The sequence below is a fragment of the Echeneis naucrates genome, chromosome 5 (genome assembly GCF_900963305.1).
Source record: "Echeneis naucrates chromosome 5, fEcheNa1.1, whole genome shotgun sequence".
In the NCBI taxonomy this organism is placed as follows: domain Eukaryota; kingdom Metazoa; phylum Chordata; class Actinopteri; order Carangiformes; family Echeneidae; genus Echeneis; species Echeneis naucrates.
In genome coordinates, this window is record NC_042515.1 from 22,127,560 (window position 1) to 22,153,707 (window position 26,148).

The 26,148-nt window shown below is 39.4% G+C and overlaps 1 protein-coding gene across 1 annotated transcript in view; it reads left to right on the forward strand.

Moving 5' to 3' along the window:
* Positions 1-26,148, forward strand: part of cntn4 (contactin 4) — a 159,580-nt gene that overhangs the window by 55,352 nt on the left and 78,080 nt on the right. Inside the window, 2 exon segments of the mRNA XM_029502436.1 lie at positions 5,930-6,105; positions 25,029-25,124. Of these exon segments, the coding sequence (XP_029358296.1) occupies positions 5,930-6,105; positions 25,029-25,124 (272 nt within the window).

Genomic DNA, 26,148 nt, shown 5'->3' on the forward strand with positions numbered 1-26,148 from the left:
CTTCTTCAAAGTCACTGTCATCCACTGAATTTTCTGAAATGTGATCCTCACATTCTCAAACCTCTTCCTCTACATGATCATCAAAGGCTTCACATCCAAAATCAATTGCTAGGCCCTCTGAGGAGAGAGTCTTTAGGTCGTCTTGATCAGACATGATAAGGAACTACACTCACAAAGCTATATTTATTGTGTCCCGCCCCCCCAATTTGCAACCTGGGATAGAGTATGAGAAAATAAAGATTCGTTCCCAGGGGGAATGTGAGAACAGACAGTGTCGGTGCAAGAATTTTGCAACAAAGTTGCAACCTCGTGCAGCAAGGGCAGAAACACAAAACTCACACTGACACTCATACGCTCAAGCAATCACTCACACACACACACAGCAGGCCCGACCGGGAGGACAGAAAGAAGGCACACAATTTCTGCGATTTTACAAGGCTTGTTGGAATCGCTTGTATGTGATATAAATGTGTAGGGGCTGGTGTACAGAGTGGTCTTTGAAAATGTGTTCTGATATATGTCCTTCACAGAAAATGAGCCGAGGCCAATTTTGAAAAAAATTATCGTATAATTTTTCTTTTTTGAAAAGATGAAAATGTATCCAACACACCCAAACACAATGCAATGGTTAAGGCAAGAAAAGGCAAGAAGTGTGCCTTAATTCATTGTAGTCTCCCATCAGTTACAAAGCAGAGGCAGCCACCATATCCTGTAAAAACCATACCAGGTATTATCATTGTGTCCACACATTCATTCTTCCATTCATGCTGGATGAAATCATTTCAGGATTTGTGTTCTGATGCAGCAACGAGAGAGAGAGAGAAAGAGTCTTGGCTCTGTTGTTTCTAGCTTTAGAAAAGACTTGTTCATCCTCACAAATCAAGCCTGAGCTGATCAGGATCATATAAATGTGTTACATGAATTCTATTTTGTGGTGGATTTTCCCTTCAACTCTGGCATGTTTTGTCTGTCTGTGGAGTGGAAACCCGTGCATGCTCACGGTTTTCTGTTTTTGTTTTTTTTTTTTTTGTTTTTGTTTGTGTTTTTTCTTTTTTTTCCCTCTTGAGAGTTCAGTGAGTGGCTGTTTGTTCCCCCTTTATTCTCTCCTCTCATGGACCATTAGCCTATTGAAAGGGTGTTGTGTTGTGTGGCAGCGTCTCTTGCAAGCAAAAGTTCAAATCAATCATGTTTGCTCGCTGAAATTGCTGCGGTAAGATTTGGAGGGATTGGTACATTTAATACTTGGAGTTGAGCCAGCTTAAAGCCTGACCTAATCAGCTGTTTCCTGTCAAGGTCGCTGTGCAGTCCCGTCAGAGCGGCTGCCGTCTTCTACAGACGTGTAGCAACAGCTGCAGCAGCAAGTCATGTTCAAAGTTTATTAATTGCACACACCACAGTAGCAAGCTGCGATAGTTTGAAGCTGCAGTGTGTACTTTGGAGGCTGGGAGAGATGTGCTCAGTTTTGTCTGCACTGAACCTAAATGAAAGAAAAAGGGTGTTTTACAGAGGAGCATGTGGGTAGGTCTGTGACATAAAAAAAATCAATTCCAAGCGCTGAAGTTGCTGGTTGAAAATGCTTAAATAGATACAGGCTGAAATGCGATTAAAAAAAAAAAAATACCCCAGCATGTATCAGTACACTTGACCTCTTCAAGGCCAAACCAATCAGCAGTTTAACATTTTGAAAAATGTTCCTACTTCTTGCGAGAGTTAGGGTGAAAAGGTTGAGACCATTCATATGCCTATCTGTCAGCTATAAGGCTGTGAATATGAAAAACACATTTCCGTCAGCGTGATTCACAGAAGGTGTGAAAAATACAGCCAGTATGGACCTTTTAACCTGAAAAGGCTGAATCAGTTATCCAAGTAGAGCTGCACTCATCGATGGCAGGCCTCCAAGGACACAAGCTTAGGATATAAAAAACAAAGCCAGACATGGGCACGAAAAACATAGCACGGTCGCAAAACACCATCACAATCATAATATATACCACCTGCTCCTACGGGATCAACCTAATAGCCAAATGATGGGGGCATCGCAGGGGGGTGCAAATGCTCTGTCCCATTTCCTCTCTCTCTAAGCATGCCCTGCAAAAATGAATAAACTGCTGATAGAGTTAGAAACTCTATCAGCAACTCAAAATTATGGTGAGTCATTTATATTAATAATTAGTCCTATCTTCATTTGGCACATAGTATAGGGCTAATTATTATAGCTTATTTTAAGATTTTTTTTTTATTATTATTCTATCATTTGCTTCCTAACCTGAGTAGAGATTTCTTTTCATGTGAAATGAAATATATCAAATTAACCTTCAACCTCGAATGAGCTACAAGTTAGAAATCGTGACAATACTTTCAAATTTCTGCCTCTCTGCCAGCATCCGTAATTCAAGGACATTATGCTTTTGGGATTTGAGTTCCATTCAAGGAAGTGATTCCATTTCGGTGGCCAAGGTCACTGTGTTCTCACCAAACACACTTTTGCCTTTGTTAATGTAGCATTTTGGAAATGAATCAAGGAAATAATGTCACATTTGGCACTAATGGCCATTTGAAATCAAGAATGAGCTGAGTTGACTTTGGCAGTTAAAGGTCGAAGATCAAGTTCACTGGGACCTCATGTTCCTGTGAATTTGATATATTAGGGGTACTCAAATGGGAATTTCATCACGTTTGATACAAACATCCTCTTGGACTCAAGGTTGAATTGATTCCATTGTGATAGGATTTTATACCCAAAAGGTAAAAGGTTCACTGTGACATCATAATGCTCTGTAATAAGACTGGTCATTATTCAAAGCTGTAATTCAGGAGCTGAAGTGAAGATTGTGACCAGATCATGGTTTGTTGGTGGTGTAGCATTAATTGGCAATTACAACTAAAATTATCACAACAAGGTGATAATTTTAGTTTGATCAGGGCGTGGGGCTGGGCTGGACCATGAGCCAGGCTCTATCTGACGACAACAAAATCAGAACTTTAAAATACAATAATTTTTATGGTCTACATTTTCTTTGATTGGTGAATAACTTAACTGCAAAATCAACCACTCTGTCAATAGTTGTCATCATAGACTCCCATCCAACAACACAGGTGGATCAGGAGATGCTTCTTCTTCTACTTCTCATACAAACAATGTAACACAAAGTGCTTTTCAGAACGCCCCGCTAATCTACACACAGAGCAATAAATGACTCAAAAAAATGTAAATAAAACAGTAATTAAAGCAACTGGTGAAACATTCGCAGTTAGGGAAATATAGATATCATAATAAGACACTGGTTTGTTTTTCATTAAGCACCTAAGGCACAGTAAATATCACTCCTTTGGACTTTTTAAATAAAGCTGAGCTAGATTAACTATGAGTTTAATTATCTGAGGTACAGCACAAAGTTTTTCTTTTCTTTTCGTTTTTTTTTTTTTTTAACACATTAAACCACCAGCCTTAAGAAAAAGAACAGACCGCCTTACATTCACAGCCTCATATGCCAGATGGTGTGGTATTATGCCACTGTGTACGCAGCCTGTTGTAACATGATTGCATAAAGCATGTGCCTAACAAATGGAACTGCTGTTGTGACCTGCTTGCCAGCATAAATCATTGTAAATGGAATTATTAAATAATCTAGTTTACATGTGTTTGATGTAATCTGTTGCTCCATACTTCTCCTGGAGGAGGATATGCACTGACACGATTGTGGTATTTAAAGCTCCCCTTTTTCTGCTCTCTCTCCCACACTGGACTAAATTCTTTGGGAGTTCTGCAGACATTTCAAATAACACTTAGCGGGTTTTAAAGTTGTCATCTAATTGGCTAAAAGCAACAATAGTTGTCATAGAGAATCCAGAGTGTCACAAAGGAGCAATGGCAGCATTGACGGAGCAATAATCGTTGACTACGGATGTGTTTAACGACCGTGCAAACACACAATGCAGTGCGTTTAGAGATTTTCAGTGTTTTCCTCCAAATGGATTACGTCTTCGTCCTTTTCAGCACTGGTCTCGATTACTCACTCAGATATGTCAAAAAAATTTCCAGGCTCAATTAACGAGCCATTTTGATGTTCAATAGAGCAGCCAATCAAGGACATGCAGAGAAAACCTTTTGCAACGTTCAGTTTTCAAGCTCTCGCCCAATTAAATCATTTCATTTTTGATAGAATGCAGAGTTTCTCGGAGCAATTACAACTGTGAAAAGGCTGCTTTCATATTCAATGGGGGCCCCTTTTCAGGAAGGGAAGGCCAATATCTGATACTGAGGTTGGCGGCGTCATTGCCACTTCCCCCCTTCCTACCCTTTGAGTCCACTCTTTCCATTCAAGTTGAAGGTGCTTCTCAACTGTAAAATATTTTTGTTGATTTTTTATTTTTTTTTGTGTTTGTATTGTTTCACGTCAGCTGCAAATGAATCGCCTCTGAAGTCTTGTGAGACTGCAGGCAACCCCCCTCAGGCTCTTCTCTATTGTGTGTAGTAACAAGGCTCTGGAGAATGCGCACTTACTTATTACAGGCCTGAAGAAGGGGCATGAAAGACCATTGTGCTACACATTCTTTCTATTAAAGGAAAAAATATCTGTAAAAACACTTTGTGAGTGCTGCAATGCCCAACCCACAAATTTTTCTGCTGTTTCTGAGACGCTTCAGCATGTGGGTAGGCGGGTACACAACAGAGTCTGACTTTGTTTTTTTTTTTTCACATAATCAGCTCCTACTTGTGCCTTATGCAAAGATCCTGCCCTGACTCCAGCGGTCATAACAATATACACAATTTATTTTTGCCAATAAAAGAAGCAAATGGGTCAATCCTGTTGGGCATTATAATGTAAAAGCAACTAATATGGCAAGAACAGACCGCAATGATAGCACAACAGCACTGACTGTGTTCCCTGAGGCAGGTTTTAATGCCTCAAAAGAACCAAATTGGCACAACAAGGGGCGTTAAGATAGGAGTGTACAAAAACAGCTTTGCACAACTTCTGTCTACTGTACAAAAGGGCTTTAGCAAAGCCCTTTTTTTTTCACATCAAAGCTGCTCTCTTTTCCAAATTAAACAAAGCAGTGTTTTCCCAGCTGAACCTTAAATCATCCAGTTTAATTTTAAAAATCAAAGCAGGAAGAAATTTAAAACTTCTCAAAGAAATAATCTAACACTAAATCACCTTGGGCCCTTATCAAATATGCATTGTCCATTTTCCAATAAGCTATAAAATTCTCCTTCCATGTTTGTTTATTCGTGCAGAACCTCTTCGCACTTTGATGATTATACATCAGTGATAACAAATTACAGAAGCTCTTAGCCTTTTTTAAAAAATGTTATTTTAACGTTTTTTGTTTTTTTTTGCCATGGCAGAAAGTAAGTTATGGCTTCAAACTTAGTTTTTTTTTTCTGAAATGACTGACTTTCCCTCCCACCTGCATTTCTTCTAATAAATTGCATCTGGGTGGAGAGATTGGAGAGTCTGTTGCCATTTTAAGTGAATTACACCCTTCGTTGATCACCCCTAACACCGGCAATAATCATGTGGACAGGCCAAGAATGCACAAGTGTGAAGGCAAGGTTTCAGGCATTTGTTTTAATTGTAGCAGCATCATGATTAAGCAGCATTTTTATGCAGTTTGACTGGGGTCTGGCAAGATGGATGGCTTGCAATGCTATCTATTCTCAAAGAGTCAAGTCCTTGGCACCACAGTGGTTCACTGCTGTTTAGATTAACACAAAGCTGGGAGGCATGATTTCTGGGCCCAAACTGCCTTTTATTTCTTTCCTGTTGCGAAACAATTGAATCTTCAAGTCAGGTTTTTTTTTTTTTTTTTTTTTTTTGTAGTCTGGAATGCCTGCATCGCCCCGGTCTACACTGAACAATGTTTAATTTGTTCATTTACATGTTAATGTTTCAACATTATTCATTTATTTGTTTATTTCTAGGTGGAAGCTGAACGGCACGGAAATCAATCCCAAATCTGGATCCCACTATAGCCTTTCTGGAGGCAACCTTAGAATCAGCCATCTGAACAAAGAGCAAGATGCTGGAACGTATCAGTGCCTTGCCTCCAATTCTTTCGGGACGATCGTCAGCCGAGAGGCCAGCCTAACCTTTGCGTGTAAGTCTATGTTTTAGTTTTTGTATTTTTTTGTCACTCTCTCTTGGCAAACTGGGGGAAAAGAAGATGCAGTAGAAAAGATACAAGTCTCACTTGCTCACACTGACTTCTGCTTCTCTGGGGATGTATTAGCTCCTTGTTTATGCTGACTACAGTTCACTAGAAGTCACCCCTGCTGATCAAACACAAACCTGCAAAGGTTTGAGGTGAAACTCAAAGCAATGTATCTTTATGGTGCAAAACTGAACTTCCAGTAGTGATGTTCCCTGTTATAAAGATGTCGTCTTCATAATTTTACAATAACAATGCATGCAATTGCAAGGAGAAACAGTTTGAAAGTGGTCACTTAGGGTGAATGAGCTGCGCTGTGATTTTCAGCTCACAGTTTAGTCGTCTAGCTTAAAGTTCTTTGGTTGACTCTCACTTTTGCCAAAAAGTAATTTTTTTGCAGCAGCAGGCGGCTGTTGTCGGTGGTACAGCTCTACAAAGACACAGCACACTTCCCGATAAGCGCCATACAAATGCCAGGCAGAATTAGCAACTAGGTGGTAACCATAGTTGACTTTTAACAATCAAAGAGCTGGCTTTTTTGCCTTAGGAGCTGATAGAGACCAGAAACAGTTGAAACAAACTTGATCAGGTATAAAGGTATAAACTCCACAATGTAAAATACTCAATCTCAAATATCCAGCATTCAAATTCGTCCTTAAAGATCCCTTATTTCACACTCTTCTGGTGTTTTACTTGGAGGTTTGATATCCATGAAAGGTATTTGCAGACCAAAAATCATCTCAGTGTAGAGTTACATACCCTCTCTCAGGCTTCTCTTTGTTGCTCCAGTTCAGTGAGCCAAAACATAAAAGCAAAAACAGCGAGCCACCCAGAGAAAATCAGTCTCAGGGCCCCTCTTCTGATTAGATGTTTTGTTAAATGTTCAAACTAAAATGTTGCTGATTTCAAGTAAACACTCAAAAAAACAAATCTCTGCCTGGAACGTTGGCCTCAGGGCGTGGCTAAGAGTCATGACTGTTTCGTTGTGACATCACAAAGAATATGGAATATTGTCCTGCCATACATCAGTTTGCCACAAACATGGCTTAAAATGAATCATGTAATCACTAATAATTACTAACATGGCAAATGATTTTTATAAGATGATAATATTTAAGCTTTTGCCATATTCACAATGCACAAATAGCCCAAATGCATCATTATCCTGCCTTCAGCTGAAGTAGAGAACTTTTAAAAGCTGAGTGTACTTGTATTTCAGAATTATTCACTACGCAGAATAGCCCCTTTCTGTGTGTCACATTATCATATTGGCCTGCAGTTGCTCTAAATGGAGTTAATTTTAGCCAATTAGCCATTAGCCAATTTTATATTTGTCCATAAAATATCAATGGAAGTTTTTTTCTTATGGCTAAATGAACAAGACCAGAGGCCTTAAGTAAATTGTAAGACTAGTACAAAGGCAAGGAGAAGAGCCTCAAAACGGTGGCTTCCTCCACAACACTCTGGACGGATAACAGTGTCATCACTTTAAGGCATTAATGTAAACACTACATTAATATCCACCAGTGCAGAGGAGAAATGAAGTAATGTTTTGCAAAAACTAAAACATAGATGCAAAACCGGCACTCTCAGTGGCGCAGATCCATGTTTTAAAAACTTTTGAAATAGTGATTTCTGACCATCGTGATGATAGATTGTTAGCCTGACTGCTGATGAATCTAACTGACAGCCTCTGGACTCCATATTCCTAAAGTGGAAGGAAGTCAATAAATGCCCACTGTATATGCCAGTTATCGGACAGGCATAAATGATGACATTAACATCAAGTGAGTGATCGCTGGCTCAGATTAGATTCTGAGGTTTAGCGTTCGGGGACAAGGCCACCAATACGTCTCAGGCCATTTGTTTGGACCCCAGTGGAGAGCCAATCCACGATCAGATTCTGCTGGTAGATTTCCACAATAATGGGATGACAGTTCAATCGATCGTTAGACTCTGACCTTAGCAGCCTTGAGTTGTCACACAGACAGGATGCGCATGTATGACCGGGTGTCATCTATCTTTATTACTCTTCGTATAGCTTAATTAACTCAACGACATGATCGAATGGTGGAGGTTCAAGCGAATGATTTAAAGGTCAGCTGGCATCACTGGAAAGTGCCACATAATTCTTCAAGGAAATTTAAAGGAAATAAAATACAAGACTCCTTCCCTCCTGCCGAGCAGGAGACAGAGAAATGTGACCTGTCAGATAACCACCACGCACTCCCTAGGTGCTAGAGGTGTTTCAGGACCTCTCCTCTTTCTCTCTGGTAAAGATTGTGACCTTTTGGTGGTAATTAGTCTTACACATAGTTTTGTAGTGGTTTTGATACAAGACAGACTTTGAGCCCATTCATGCCCCTAATAAGCCCAGCGATAATTATAGCTGTCAGAGCTACAATGGAATGAATCATCTGTAATCAGACCTGCTACACCTGGGAGGTCAAAAGTCACGACTTTCAAGGATTTTCAAATCTAAGATATAAATTTATACTATGCTGAGAGCATCTTGCTTGTTTTTGATGTATTTTCTGTTAGATCCCATGGGACGTCATGCAGGGAGAGAGCATCAAAGCATGAAGGGATGGGGTTATTGAAATATGTGATAGTGCAACTTCATCGAGGGACTTTTTTTTTTTTTATCTGCACTTAATCCCAACAGTTATGGGGTTTTGATATGAAAACAGAGGAAGACAAATTAATGTTTTATTTGTTAGCACAGAATAATAACAGTTTCTTTTTCTTAAAACCCCATGAAAAGACAAAAATCGACAACAAATTGAACCCCTTATCATGTATTGGCTGTTTAACAACAGCTTAATAAAGCTTAGCTCTGTGAATAGTTCTACTGGTATGCAACATGCTTCCATCCAAAACTGAAAATAGTCGGCAACAAATGCATCATGTATGAAAACACAGTGCCCAGGTGCTTTAAGAAATGATATTTCCAAAAATGAAAGTGTATACATATGTGATTCATTTTTAAAGATTAGCATTTTCAGAGAAGTCGAGTGGCTGTTGGGCTGAGAGCTCCGGAGAGCGAAGGGAAGTTAAGTTATTTTGGTCTTTCCTGAGATTTGTAAATGATTGAAATAGAAGTGTGGAAAATCCTTATCCCTTAAGAAGATGTGATACCTCCATAACTTCATCAATGCTATATTTGAAAAAGCATCTGCCACTTAGCTGGAAAGAAATCATAAGCTTTGACTATACCTGCACAGAGGATATTTAAAGAAAAGTTTTCACTTTACTTTGACAGTTGTTGTAAAGAAAGATTCATATTAGCGGACAGAGACAAGACGTGAACCGATTTTCAGTCTGGCCAAGGATTAAAACTGATAGTGTGAAGTGCGCGGAATCTACAGTTTTCTGTGTATGTGCTTCCGAACAAACTAGCTGGAGTGGTTTAAGGTCTGCACCCGTCCTGTTTTTGTCACACATACACAATCCCACACCTTCAGCAACTGTGCCCCAGGACACAGAAGCTGAAACTGTATTTGTTAGAAATGGTATGTATTCATGACAGTAGACACAGCTAAAGATTGATGCTGCACACATCCAATCCAATATATATTGAACTGTGCAGACACAGAATATAATACAGTGAATGTGGGGCTCACTGTTCAACAGAAAATGTCTGGGTATCTTGAAGAAGCAACCTTAATTTTAGGCGCATGCATTTTTAACTATACAATGTGTTTTGTCAAAAGTGGAGTCAAAAAATCTTAACTCTGCACGCACACATTGAAACACAAAAACCTGTTTTTAAAAGGTTTTTTATGTCACAGCTCAGTGACGGAGGAGAAAATGCTTCTCCTATTAGCGACAACTTTGCCAGCTATTCTTTCCCTGCGTGCGCCAGCATGAGTCACTCTCTCCGTCTTTAAGATGGAGCCTGTGAACGTGCTGTTCCAAGCTGCATGACTGGCAGGCAGTATCGCAAATCGAATAAATATCAGAGCTCCTCTCCTGGAGCTGACATGAAACTAAGTCTGCTTTTATGGGTCAGGACCCCACCTGGTTCCTTCAGCATGTGGAGTATGTGGGCAGAACTGTTGGCGGTTTGTACAAGTAACTTTTTTTTTAAGCATTTCTACTGACCCTACTGACAAAGGTCGAGGTCATTAGGCTAAACACTGCACATATATACCCTTTATTACTGCTATAATAATCATAGCCTACACAGTATTTTATATTAATTATTATAAATAATAATAATACCTGCTAATTATAATATGGTGTTATTTGTATATATTTACTCACGCATATAATTATTACTTTCCGTTTGTTCTGACTAAAGAATTTCATTTTAATTAATAAGGTTTTATCTTATCCAAATGCAAAAATTGTGTTCTTTTAGCAAAATGACAGCAGTAATAAAACTAACTAAATAACAGAGGGCTTCTGAAAATTCTGAATTACACAATAGAGGAAGAAAATGGAATATAAAGTCTAGAGTGACTTTCATTCATTCATCTTTTACCGCTTAATCCGTAAATGGATAAGCAGTAGAAGATGATTCGTAGGGCCAACACACAGAAAGACAATTTAAAGTCAGCAGTTAACCAAACATGATGTCTTTGGATGGTGGGAGGAAACCGGAGTACCTGGAGGAAACCTACACAGGCACGAGGAGAGCACACAGGCTCTGCACAGAAAGGCCCCACGCGGGGAACCAAATCCACAACCCTCTTGTTGCGGGGCAAAAGCGCACCATGCTGCTGGTATGACTTTCCATTTCTCTTTATTCCTATTTTTCGCCCTCTGCTAGGTCGGAGTCATCATTCATTTCTACGCAAGACCAGCTGGATAGTATTGATCTATGTAACCAGTCCCATAAAGGAGAGAAGGGCCTGTTTAAATAGTTTAGAGGTTTAGATGAGATCAGATTATTATCATCATTGCATAATTTTTCGATTTTCCGTCGTTTTTTTTATTCTTTGGTTGTTTGGTTTTCCCTCAACCAGACCTCTTTATCACCTTTTTTTTTCTGCCACCTCTCAGCTAATCATTTTGATATTGCAGTTTTGATTCAGTCTCAGTGCTCTTGTGTTTTTCTCTTTCTTCACTTCCCTCATGTGTCTCTTGTGTGAAAAAGCTCTAACAACTAAACTATGAGTAAATAGCCAGCCATCTAGCCACTGCAGGTATTTCTGTAGGAGATGGTAGAGAACAAAGGGTGAATATTTAGCTTCAGTTTCACAGGTGGCCAGAAACACAGCTCCAAATAATTTCCAATGTTGCTAGATTTATGGAGACTGTGTAACTATGTACCTGTAGGGTAATACACATTGGCCTTGCCAATTTGTTTCAGGCTATAATATCAAATGTGCGTGTGATGTTCAGCTTGTTGTTGAATGCAACCCAAAAAACTAGCAACAAAACAAATTAGCGAAACATTAACTCTCCACAGTGTGTGATAAATAGAAATAGTTGATACTAACTGAAGGTCTACTTAGTAGTTTTCTCTTGAGCTTTCTAATGACGCCTCACAGATGTTCTCGGTGAATGGAGTTTGCATTGCGCGTGGTATGCACGAGCAGGAATCCAGGCAGAAAGGCAGAATGGGAGAGTAAGCTTTTTTAGGATGTGCTTTTTCCAATTAACATGCAATTGGTGTTCAACAGCAAGTTCGCAGTAGCTTTCACTCCGCACTCCAAACAAACCATTTTGCTCGCTCTGCTCCCTGGATTAGGTCAATGTGCCTTCATCTCGCCTCATGTCAGATAATAGTTGGTCTCTTTCAGTCATCCTGCACTCTTGCTGTCACAGTGGACAAGACCCAACGAGGTGCACGGGGCTCAGATGTCTGAGTTTCTCCACAAAAAGAGAACTTTTTGACAACAAATGGCAGCAAAGCTACCCATATTACTGAGACGTGATGGAAAGTACGCATAAACTCTGCAGTGTGTGAGATTTCTTTGTGAATTGGTTAATCAATCAGAATTTGTATTTATTTAGGTCATATGTATTGTTTTAGGAATGCAGGGAAATGAAGTGGAATATTAAAAGGTTTAACATATCTAAATAATTCATCACTAACTGGAATCTTTTAAGATCTGCTGTCATTTGTCATGTAAATTATTTATTCTATATACATGCAAAGGTTGTTGAGAATATTTCTAATGTTGTGGCCAATTTTTTTTTTTTTCCAAAGTTGTGGTTTTGACAAAACCAATTATGTCTCGATAGTTATTTGTAATATGTCATCATGAAAAGAAACTGGGTAGCATAGTGTTCAGCGCTGTTGCTTCACAAGGAGGTTGTGTGTTCAGTTCCCAGCCTGGGGCCTTTCTGTGTGGAGTCTGCATGTTCTCCCCGTACCTGTTTGGGTTTCCTCCGATTACTCCGGTTTCCTCCCACTGTCCAAAGACATCATGTTTGGGTGACTCTAAATTGTCTGTAGGTCTGAGTGTGAATGTTAGTGTTTGTTGGTCTTTGTGTGTCTCTGTGTGTTGGCCCTGTGATGGACTGGTGACCCGTCCATGCTGTACCTTGCCCTCACCCAGAGTGAGCTGGGATTGGCTCCAGCAACCCCCCCCCCTGCACGACACAGAAACTTCCCTCAGATAGGCGATTTAAGATAAACAAATGAAAAGAAACTGGTATTTTCATGATCCTAAGATTCCATCATGAAATTTAGATAGAGAGTTGCTGGGAGTTTTCTGTTTGTTCATTGAACATGCTCTGCTTTCCACTTTAGTCATTTAACAACGGGTGGGACGGATTTCTCCTTTTTCTTCAATTAAAGAGTCATCAGTGATGTCTTGATCTTTTTCCAGGAGAGTAATCTTTTGAAAACACATCATTGGTGTCGTTGAAGTCAAAAGAATTTGCCACAGCATGACATTAGTATTTCATCTTAAGTGAGTGTACTGGTTCTCTCAAATCATACATTTCCAAGTAATTAAAAATGTGTGATTTTGGGTTTATTTTGTTGACATAACACCATTCACTTTATTTGCCTGTAATATTCACAGCCTTGCTTAAAGCAGCTAAAAACGTAGGGGCTGAACTGCATCCGCATCTTGAACTCGTGCATGTGATGTATTCTGAAGTGACGAGGAGACATACTGTACAACAAAACCCTGTTCTTCTGCAAGATTAGATTTTTCAGTTAACATTTGTTAGTCTGCATGCTCGACGATGCTTTCAAGGTTATTCTTTGAAAATGGCAGGAGTCAAGATACTTCAGCGTTGCTCTCAGTGTCACAAACTTTTGATGGATGATGCGACTCCTTGCAAGGGTTGTGCCTGTCTACCTCCTGAGGCAAGGATAACTGATGGGCAGTGGGTGCTCCTACTCGATACTCGCTGCCCTTGATTAGTATGTCTATTGATTCTATATCAGTGATTATGTAAAAGATGTACACCCATAATTCATACTGATGAAAGGCTTTATATTCAATATCCTGGTGACACTGAACGGGACGATGCTTTGAATGTAATGACAAGCTTGTTTTTTTGTTGAGGTTTCACCGGGCCATAACATAAACAGAGATGCCAAGAAGGTCCAGCGCTCAACAACAAAATAATAAATAAATAAATCAAAAGAAATCAGAAATACAGCTTGCCTCGAACATGCCCGAGCTCCAAGGGAGTTTATATTAATCTACTTATACAGTGACTCATTTGTTCATGTTTTGCTAAGCATATACGGCTGAAAATTCCTGACGTTACCAGACTAGGCTTCAAAGCCTGTAGGGGAAACATGAATACCTCATTTAAATGCAAATAAATCCTCTAGATTCCTCTCAGCTCTTGTGATAATGTGAAGTGAGAATATTGACTTAGTCAATGAGGTGTAAATGGCTAATGGATGTACTCTGGCTTTTATTTTTCATCTCCAGTACGCTATCAAGATATCACTGTTGAGAACCTGTTAGGAGGTGTATACTTTTAGATTTCCTATTTCCGCTTTCTGTGAGCCATCCAGGCCTAAAATAAATGGCAACTGTGTTTGAAACTTGTGGAAAGTGTCGGAGTGTTGAAGATGAGAATGTTATTAAAGAGTCACTCAACCTTTGAAGTAGATTGTGCAATACTCACAATATGTTTCAAATGTTAATCTAATGTTAATGTTTGTTATTTACAGCCTTTGTGCTCCATGTGTCTGATCCTACACATCTTTCATTTTAATTCTAAAAAAACATGAAATGTGGATTATTCTGACTAAGAATTCTTCAGATGAAACACAGTATACTGTTTATCACAGACTACTTTGGGTCACAGTTCCCAAGGACAACATTTTCATACTGTCACACAAAGTAACACTTGTTGTGTTCCAGGTCAAAAGTGGGTTAGGGTTAGGGGTGATTTTAATTGTGGACTTTTGAAATTATTTCAAAAAAATTCACAATTTGAAAATATTCCAAGATCTATTACATATTTCATTAAAGAAGAACTAACAATAGTAATATTACAATCAGCAAATCATCACATGTGTTGCCTGATAACTGAAAAATAACTGAAAACAAAATCAGGCACACGTTGGACAATACGAGCAGGCTGTCACATGTGCTTTGCAAATGTATGTATTGCATTTATGGGACATCATGCTTGTTTTTACATCTCTGGGCGGCCACAGACTGCACTTCTTCCTTTTGCCACCTCTCCCTCTTGCAGCAAGTGATCTTGCTTCTGGGCCCTGTATCTCTCTCACCGATGCTGCTCAGGGCAGCGTTCAGGGAAGGTGCTGTTGAATGTAGGGTGCCACCACGGCTTTCCCTAACTCCTCCAGGAATAGTCTCCTCCTGTAAAATTTTCCCTGCTTAAGATGACACATCTGAGATAGGCCAACGTGCTTTTCCCCTCTGACAGGAATACGTGCCAGTTCCCTGCAAAAGTGAAATTGAGATGCTTTACATTCAAATAATATCTCGTGTTTGTCAGGTTTGTGGAGGTGAGGACTCAAATGCAGGAGACCGAGACCTCAAACCCTGTCAGTGTTTTTCATGATGCATCCAGGCATCGTTTTCACTGATCACATCTAATCTGTGCTTCCATATTCAAATGCATAGAACTGACTCAGTGTTGTTTATAAATATAACGTGCACTTCACCAAGGCTGATCTTTTATAGTGCAGTTCAAACAATCTGATGATAGAAAACAAATACATGAACAATAAAGATCAGCATACCTTGTCAAGGTTGTCGACTCCGCCTTTGTTCCTGTTGTAATCCAGGACTGCGTCTGGACTGCTCACAGCAGCATCATTGTGCAGAGTTGTCATCAGGAGCACTTTTTTCCTTTTGTTTGGACAGAAGGCAAATATTGAGGAAAAATGATCCCTGTCCTGGGTAGCAAGTAAGACTGGAGACAGCTCAGGCTTGTTTCTTCAGATCACACTGACCATGGGCAGTTTTTTTTATTTATTTTTATTTTATTTTATTTTTATTTATTTATTTATTTATTTTTTTGAAGCAGCTCCTGACCAAGAACGTAGGAGGTGAAGAAATTATTATGTTGTGTTGTGTCCCTTTAGAGCTCCAGTCATCTCCAGGACCACACACTTCCCCTGATTCTTTTCAGGAACGCTGTCCGCAGGTTTGCTGGTATAAACTTGTCCTTGCATCACATGCGGCTCATATCTTCATGTCATATTTAGATGGCTTACATGGCATATACTGTTTGAAATGACAGTATCCTAAAAGCAACCAGGCGCTCCTCCATTGTGACGATGTGTGTGTGTGTGTGTGTGTATGTATCCATTTGAAAATGTACCTAAGATTAATTTTTTACACTAGTTGTAGTCTCCGCACTTCATTTCTAAACACTAAGAGAGAATACAAAAGTTGAAAATCATAAAAAAAGAAAAAAAAAAAATCATGCAAATTAATAACGTTTATTTTGGATGTTACAATCATCTTTGTGGACAAAGTCATGGAATCTTAGGTCAGTCAGATCAAATTAACAAGTTATTTTAGAAATAAAACTTTCAAATCAGTCAAATTTGACACAATATAACGGTTAAAAAGATCTACTTACTGTTCATGATTCAGCTGTCTCTTTGTAAATAATTTAGCGGTATTGTTAGGGATTGTTATATCGAGCAGCAAATATGTTTCCAGAGGGTGTAAAAATCTAATCATACGTGAAGATCACAATTTGAAGTGCAATATCCAATTTGCAGGAGGTGAAATGTTTTTTTGACAAATGTCAAATTTGTCACTGCAGGCAGTATGTTTTTGGATTATCTTCTTGTTTGTACAGTTTCCTAATATTTAAGACAAACATTCACTTTGGCCCGAGGATGGAATAGTATGGGATGACTATGACCTTAAAAAATCACATCTTTGTCCTCTCGAATGTGATTTGAATGAAATTCTTCATGTGGACATGGACTAAAGAAAATAAATATATATATACTGATTAGATTTTTGTGGTCAAAGCTCAAGGTCAGAGTGACTTCATTTTCTTGTGAATACGATATATCAGAAAGAGTCACAGGAAATTCTATTTCATCTGGTGCGAACCTTCACTTGAACTTAAGGATGAGCTGATTAGAATTAAATAAAATTAAAATTTGACCGTTAGAGGTCAACACTTTCTGATACTCAAATGTGTGCGCAGTACTCTAAAAGGTTAAAAAGATGGCATGATGACATTCCAAAAAGCAATTCTAGTTTATTGTTATATATTGAGACTCTTAAATACCAGAAATGTCAACAAGAAGTTGATGCTCCATATGTCATGACTTTAGTTCATTGATTTTTCATCAGTCTTTTACAAACCTTGAACGAAATCCTTTTGTTGGGAATTGGAATGAGAACCCAGTGTTTGTAGACCATGAGTTTCCAATCTGTGTGACATCTAGCCCTCACTTTCCAGTGGAAAAAAAAAATAATGTTCAAAAGATATTTGCCGAAAGAAATTAGATGTGCGCTGCAAATACAGCTAAATACTATTTCAGGGGTGTTGGTTGAAGCATCAGATCAACAGACAGCAAAACAGGCGAACAGCCGACATCCAAACCTTTCTGAAGGGTTAAGGTTACTTTCCAACACTGACAAGCACAGTGGCTGACCAGAGTGGCAGAGATGAATGAGGAAGCAGGTTTTGAACTTTTCTCTATTGTTGACTTTTCATTTCTAATTCTGCTATTTCAGGCAGCCAAATGCAACGCTGTGAATGTCTTCCCGAAGAGACTGTGTGAAAATGTGTGTTTTTCCCATATTTAAATGATAACACATCTTCTCGCTTGTCGCCTTTTTTTTTTTTTGTCTTCTGATCTCTGACATCTGTCTCACAAGCATCATGTCAGAGACTATAAACCGAGCTTTGGCCTGTGAAAACAGGCTGTTTGATGCATTGTGTGGCTCTGTCGGAACAATCATGGATGTTGTGAAATGATCAACTTATAAAACAGTCAGAGATATGTGCAAGTAACAATAGATGGTGCTTTGTTGACTATTATTTCTAAAGCTTCAAATGAACAAATATTTAGTTTTTCTATTGTTATTAGGTGTGTAAATTAACTTGGGTTCAGGTCCAAGTCTTAAACAGTCCCCTGAAGAACAAATAAAGCATTTTAAATGGACTATAACTGGATGCTCTTTGCTGTCTGGTGCACGTATTGTGTTATGACAAGAAAAGTTAAAGATCAGAGTTCTTCCGATATCTATAGCAGTGATTAGTACATTACTCTGAAGCTGCATTCCCTCATCCAATATAAACAGACTTCTTTTTACTTTACTTTGAAATCAATCCTCCCTTGCCGCATGAAAACAATAGCCTGCAAAGGAAGTTGTGCTTTGCAGCGACTGGCAGCTGTTCTTCCAGAGAAGAAAGCAGTCTTTTGGTTAACAACCTCATTTTAGCAGTCAGCAAAATGTCATCAATTTGGCAACACGTCACACTGGAAAGTCCCAGTGGGAAAAATTCAGCATTTTCCTAAGATAAAATTTAAAATCAAGATTTGAAGAGTCATCTAATTTTTTTCAATGACTGTCAGGGTAGATTCCAGGGCATTCACATTCTTGTATTACAGAGTGGTTTACCATATAACCATGACCTACAAAATATAGATACAAAAGGTTTGGACACACTTTCCTATTCATTTGAATCTTGGATCTTCAGGTGCTGACTTGTCTGTCTAATCAATTTGGAGTCTGTGATTTTTGAGCTGAGATGAAACAAACCAAATATAATTCAATAATAACAAACCCCTATGAGCACAAAGTTGAATTGTCACCTCATCACAAGAAGCACACACTTTCAAACATTTTGATATGATTATACTGTCACGCAAACAAACTGAACAAACACAATGTGACGCAAATGAACATCCGATCAGCCCACCGTCCACTTGGAGACAAAGCGCATCCTTAAGGAGTCACAGGTTGTGATGAATTCCCCAGTCACGCTTGGATAGGCTTGTTGATGTATGATAAGTTCTGCTGGCATTAGAGAAGCTCATATGTCTGGGCTGTGATCATCAGCCTAATCTGGATCATTGTTCGTAATGCCAGCCCAGGTTTGTAATAAGTGATGCTAATGGATCTAGATGGGACATCACGTTTACTTGTTCTGGGGCTATTAATCATTGTTAGTCGCTTCCCTTTTGCTAATGACACCGAGGCACGTGTAATTTGCTGTAAAAAATATTAGCAATTTAACAATTTATCTTTAAATGAAAATTTGAAAAAGGTTACAGTCATAGCTGTTCCTTGATGTTGTGAATTTAATGGAGAAATTATCTGAAATGTCCCCTGTGGGCAAACAGACTGTTTTCATGCTTTCTTTCAGCGTCAAAGTGAACATGCTCACAGCTGTGAGTGCTTAGAAACGTGTCCCTTTGCTGAATCCCCTTCCTCCCTTCCTCCACAATGTCCCCCCTGCATCTAAAGGCATTGGCCGTGTCATATTTTAAATTATGCTTTTTGCTACTCTCGCCGAGCCTTTTTCACAACAATGCTTCTTTTGCTCTTTTTTTGGCTGGCTGGAGTGGGTAGATGAGGGGGGATGCAAGGTGGTGGGAGCATATGATTTTATCACTATTGCAGCAGGCTTTCAGCATGGGCGAGGCCATGCCCATGGATGTGGACAGGGACAATCAGTGGCTTTACTGAAGCAGACACCAGCACTTCACAAATCACAACAGCTTTGATCTCAGCCAAAAATAATGCCAAAAAGACCCCCTTTTTTTGGGGGGGGGGGTTCGAATAAATTCAATACCTTAGATGTCTCTTGCTCATGTTCGCTTTGTTCTAGTTTTTCTTTTTTTTTTTTTTTCTTTTTTTTTTTACAGGGAGCTTCGGGTGCTTTTATCTAACCTATTGCACCTTCAGATGAAAGTAAGTGTTCGGGCTCCTGAGAAAAACAAACTTCTGAACTGTCGCTATTTGGAGTGGCAAGATTGTTTCAACAAGTCTCTCAAAAAATTTGCATAAAATCAAGTCATGTTTGGCAAAGAAATGTCCTTGTATTTGTAGCTTCTTTTTGCATCTCCAAGAGTGGAGAAAGGGACCAAAATGCCAGCATAAACCAAATAATTTAACAGAAGCTGGTAAAACCTTAAAGAAAAAGCAGAGCAGATATTTTGGCTTACATCAGTGATCTCTTATCAGCCACACCAGCCAGAGATAAAGCCTGCTGACAACAGGGGGAGTCAATTAGCCTGGCTGTAACATTAATCACCTTTGAGTGACAGTTAAGAGATAGCCAGGCAGCTAGCCTTCCTCAAAAAGCCACAGAAAGTGGCACTTTTCTTAAATATGATAAGCTATAAAAATAAATCACCTAATTTAAGCACAGAGGCCAGATTGAACTCTACACACGTCATAAACCTGCAAGAAAGCATCTTAGCGCAGTATTCAAGCAGTTTGCCTTGAGAAGTGATGATTTTAAAAAAGGAAAAAGAAAAATTGGCGTGAAAAGATTGGTAAAGTGACTAAGCATTGCATGAAAAAAGGAGCAGTGAAAGAGGGAGGCAGGTTTCACAAGTACAGTGAAATATTGGATTAGCCAAAAAAAGAAATAAATAAAAGAAATGGTACACTGTGGCATTTTACATCAAATGTACTTTCCTGAGTAATGCCCCGTTCATACTTTGCTAACGCTGCCAAAAATATGACTTCTTTTATGAAAAATATAAAAATTTCTTTCTTTTTCTTTTTTCTTTTTTTTTTTTTTTGCTTAAAAGCAGCAAGTCATTTGTTCCCATGTCCCCTCATTCCAAAATCAACCTGAAACAATAATGATTGAGTGTCAACAAAATCTGGCTCTTGCTCAGCGTTGCTCTCTAAATGTGTCTGACTGTCACTTGGCACTGAGCAGGGAGATGACAACGAGCTTTTCTCTGAAAACAGCTATCAGAGTGAAGCGACCAGACAGCTAAACAACGGGTACAAGGCAAGTCTGAGTCAGGGCCCAGCTCCACAAAGAGTCTTGGTGGTCCAAATTTCCTCCATTTAAGAACGATGGAGACAACTGAAAGCTTTCAGTGTTTTAGCTAGACCCCGGTATTGTAACAATCCTATCTGCAGGCACCTCCTTCCTCCACACATCTTTGGTTTTACTCTGATGTACATTTTCAGCTGTGAGACCTTTATAAACAGGGTTAGGGTTAGGGTTTGATTGGCTGGATTTACTGGCATCCCAGAGAAGACGAAGAGCTAAAACGCTTCAGTGCTTATGTCAGGGTGACAGTGTCATATTTGTTATGTCTTGAGTGCAGAATGATGAGGTAAAACGTTTTCTGAACATTAGCATTAGTCTGCAAGATAAAAAAAAAAAAATCCCTCGATACTTTTCAAATGTACTGCATTCCTTAGACCTTTAGGTTTTGGTCCCCCAGTGGTTTTCAAACTGAGGTGTGGACCATGCCTTTAATGTATAGAGCCATTAGAGGAGAGTTGAATAAATCTTCATGCAGGACCAGTATTGCAAGAAGAGCGCTGTCAAGGTAAAGGATTCAAACTGAACGATGAAATACAAAAGACAGACGACAGATATCTGGCAGCTCAGAGAATAAAGGCAAGCAACGCTCATCAAGCAAACACATCAATCACAGCTGAAGTGGGGGAGATATGATGAAGCTGACTGTGACCTCAAGTTCACTGGCAACAGGAAATGATGGTGTCCATTTCTGTCCAAATACTAATGATAATGTTTTAGAAAAATAACTTCCCATCAATTTCCACAGAGCAGATGACAGCTGATTGAAGATAAACTTTTTTTTTTTTTTTTTAAAGCAAATCCCATGAAATGAAAACTTTCACAGGTCCTTTGTTAGTAGTGCTCTGAGTCCACCATGTCTCCCTTGCCCTCCTTCAGTACCTCTGAAAGGTTGAAGTATTTCACCGTCACACTGCTGTGCTCCTTCCACACAAACGCCGCCCGTCCATGATGAAACCCACTGCGGAACAGTGACTCAGTTTTTGCTGCAGCAGGTGGGCAAGTGAAGCACAAACACACCCGGTTACCATCAGCTCCAGGGGGCCCAGGCTCCACTGATATTGCTGGTTGTGCTGTCATCCAGCCAGAGCAGAGGAAATGTGAACTTCTGCCCTGCTTTGTTACACTTCCTCGGCAGTGGACTAATGCAAGTGTGTTTTCAAAACTTGGGATGGCATGTGGGCTGTACAAGACTTTCTTCTCCACTCATGTGCCCGCCTGAGATGATACACAGAGAGAGAGAAACGAAAGCAAACATTTCCCTGCAGTTTTTGGTTGGTTTGTTTTGTTTTGTTTTTTTTTCAACCTCAGATTACATCTACCGACACAAAGAATTTCTCTTTGATGTCCTACGTAGTCCAGGTCTACGAAAGAAAAAGTGGAAAAATATCTGAAAGCTAATGGTCCTTTTTAAAATGATGCACTTTCCAAGCTCGGTTAATCCAAGGTACTGCAGTAGTAGTAGTGGTAGTGCAGTGAATAATGAATTTTAACGTAACTAAATAAATGTGTCTTTGATCAGATTTTTATATACTTGGAGTAGTCTTATCCAAGTGACCCAAATCTGACCTCAATTTTGGAACAATATAAGGAGTTAGTTTCTTAATTGGCCTTAAGAGTCTTAAATAGCTGTTACTTGAACTGTGCTTGTGGGTTAAAAAGAGATTTAGAAGCAATTAAAGGCTGCTTTTTAATTGGCATGTCCTACAGCCAATATGACATATATTAACTGACCTTATAGTCCTCTTCATAAATCAGTGAGCCCAATGATTTTACATTTAGATCACATGGAGCTGAACTAATCAGCAATCTTGTTTGAGAGTGGATTGGTTGCAGTTTTGCAGGGTGGAGATCTGCAAAGAGAGCCCTCATGTCTGTGTGTGTGTGTGTGTGTGTGTGTGCACTCATACTGACTCAAGAATACTCTTCTGTATTACAGAGCAAGGTTAATCAAGGCTAATCAATCCAATTTAGAGACTATGTATAGATACATTTGAGACCCTAAATCAGCTGTCCTCACATAATAATTCACGACAGCCTGTTGTTTTGTTTGTTTCCACGTTAATGATTGCCCTTTGAACTCAAGGCATGGAGTCAAATCAAAATCAAATTAATCGATACAAAAACACAAACTGAAAGTGGAAATGGAACAAGGCATATCAAAGTATTTGCTTTATTTTGTTCGAACTGAAACAATTTAATTTAAAAACAAATGACAGCGACTAAGTGATGTTACCTTTGCATCATGTTTTAAAATAGCTTGTTCCACCAATAACACATACACCGACTAACCCCCAAACTACCCCAATCCTACCCTCCATCCACTTATCAGCACAGACATGAAGCCTCCATGTGACATGCATACGAAATACACTCACCGGGATCTTTACCATTTTACAGTGAATTGGCCTGCTATTGTTTCCATCGACTGTCAAGTGGAAATGATTTCAGTTTAACTTGACCGTGGTGTGTCAGGACCATACCAGGAAAAGCTTTGTAATCTTCAGCAGTGGTGGGTGTGATGAATGAAAGGTAACCTGATTACCACCGCAGCTATTAAAATCCCTCATGTGTGACCTGCCACAGCTACCCTTTCTGCTTAGCAGCGGGGCTGCAGATTGCTGTTCGGCACATATTAGTGGGTGTGTGTCACTTTTGATTTCAACTTTTTTTTTCTTTTTTTTTTGGATACAGCAGGGGTTACAGTAATAGCTCTGATTTAGGCATGCAATTATTTATTAGGTTTGATCCTATTGGATGTCTTCTGCTATATGCAACATGCCTGATTGAATGTGACTTTTTAAGCTATGAGAAGAAAATTAAAGAAGAAAAATAATGCAAGCACAGAAACACAACTTGGATCTGACAGTGAGTCACACAAAGCAGTTGATGCTGATGCAGCCAATAGGATTTTTTCCTATTGATTATCTGCACATACAAATATATTGGAAATATTGATAAAAAAAAAAAAAAAAACATATCAATTACATCTCAACAAAAAGTCTTTGAACTCTGCTGCAGTGGGAAAGTTTGTGTAGATGAAATATAAAATGTGACAAAGTGGAGTGGGAAATGGTGAATTTATTATACATGCTGTGACTTCAACTCAACTGAAGGGATCAAAAGCAGAGCATGCGCATGAGATCATGTGGAGTGCTAGTCCCTTTGTGATCAGCAGACTAACACAAACATAAAAATAACTGATCCTTCATGTTTTCATATATTGTACCTCGCTAAAGTTTGACAGCCGCTGATGGCTTTGACAGCTGTTTCTCTTAATGAACCCACCTACTTTTCACGCAACCTTCACAGGTTAGAAACGCACAAGTTTTTATTTTCTTTTGTAGGTTTTTGGTAAATTCGTTTTAACATTGTGGCTCATCTGGATGGAAACGCGGCCCAGAATCCATTGGAATTGAACTTCTTTCATCAGCCTGCAAACATTTAATTTAACAGATGTAGTGTCAAGACTTCCTTGAAATCCTCTCAAGAGGTTCTTTTCAACCGTCTCGAGTCGTCTGAAATCGACAGTGGTTTACAGTTGATAAGGTCATTCTGACACTCTAAAAACTCTTTTGGCCATGCAAAAGGAGAACTACGAATGAATGCGCCCATTGTTGAAGATTTAGTATAGCTAAATCATAAAATCAAGAAATATATGCATGTAAAAAATACATATGATGTTGTGGTTTGGAGATCTTGCCTGCTGATTCTGGGCTAGTTCGTCAATTTTAGTTCGGAAAATGGTACATTTTCTGTTTTTCTTTGCTGAGGATCAGAGGGTTTCTTTATGTGAAGTCTTTAGCCAGTCACTTCTGTTTTTACTCTCGCAAATATTGCCCTGTTGGGGTTCACAATCAGACTAAGTAATCCACGATATCAGAATCACTCGGGGCTGGGTTTGCCCGTGGTGACACCAAAGGCTGTTTACCACACAAAAATGTAAAATGTGTTCCTGTTTTTGTTTTTTTTTTGTAATTGATAAAAAAAATCCACTAGCCCATAAAGATGCAAACGGGCAATGACACTGCTGTGCTTGTGTATGATTCGTTAATGAGGGAGGTGCAGTGGTTCAGTGGTTTGCAGTGCTGTCTCACATATGATGTGGGTTTGAACCCTGGCCTGTGAAGTCGATGGAGTCTAAAAGTATTATATTTGCCACTGTTAAGCCTCAGTTCCTTCCCACAGTCCAATGAACTACAGACCTGGAACTTTCTAGTGGGGTGTGAGCGTGAACTCTATAATAAACTGGCAACCTGTTGTGAGTGTTTCCCCACCTGCTGTGGCTGCTTTAAGCTTCTCACACTGTGACCTTGAATATAAGTGAGAAGCAAGAAAATGTACATGATTTGTTCATCACAGCACTTTAATGTTTTCAAGGATCAGCTGTACATCAGGCTGGGATTTGTGCACATACTTTATACATGCAATGTTAAATTATATCTTATTTGCTGCTTCTTCTTTCTTTTCAGACTTGGAACACTTCAAGACCCACAGAAGAGGCTCTGTGTCGGTTCGTGAAGGTCAAGGTGTGGTCCTGCTGTGCGGCCCTCCACCACATTCTGGAGGTAAAACTAATCCATTCTCCTTTTTTAAAGACTCTTCAACCCAGCTGGCAGCAGAACAGATGTCTCTTTTAAACAGGAAATTTAGGAGCCGGCCGACTGAGAAAGCTAAATGAGATCGTAATGTTTGAAATGTTCTCTGAGAGGTATTTGCAATATGAAGCACTTGATGTTTGGTAGGGCCTGTGCTGTTTAAGACCCAGCTGTTTCAGTGGCACCTTTGACTTGGTAATCAACACCTTACATCTGCCGCTGCAGGGGACTGATACATTTCCAAGTGAGCATTGCATTGCTTAGGTGTGATCACTCTTGGGCAGGGCTCACTGTCATGAGTTCACTGCAGAGTGTGCATTGCCAACCAGTCTAATTTTTCTACTTTATTTTTTCTTCATCATCATTTGCTGAAGGCAAACAGTGTCCTGAATGACTTCTATGGAATAATGAGGTACAAATAACATGCTAATTGGTCAGGTAAATGAGAAGATAAATACCAATCTCACATTTATACTTGAAGCGAGAGCCAGGATTAACTTAGTTCAGTATAGCAGAACACCTGGACTCATTTGAAGCCTTTATCTGCTGTAATAGGACATATTTCATAATGAGATGGAATGTGCAGACAGGGCGTAGTTAAAAGAACCATTCAAATCAAATGTGGAGCTGGAGAGGGGGCATGCAGCATCCACCTCTCAGGCCAACACTGTTAGATTCCGGAGGATGAGGGGAAAAATATTAAGTTAGCCTTCAGCCAAGCTCTTCAGGAAATGAAAGCAGCATTTTTGCCGCCTGACCAATGCACACACCCTTCAACTATGTTCAAAGGGGTAGAAGGAGAAGTGTAAGATTATACTCCAGCAAAAGTACGCACCTAATGAATGGATGTACATGCATGAATATTCCAATAAGCATGATCTCAGTCCCCAATAATAACAGCTTTGAAGATTACCAATGCCTGACGATACAAGTTCATTCATCCATCTTCAACCACGTCACGGTGGGTGCTGAAGGGTGGGGTACACCCTGAACA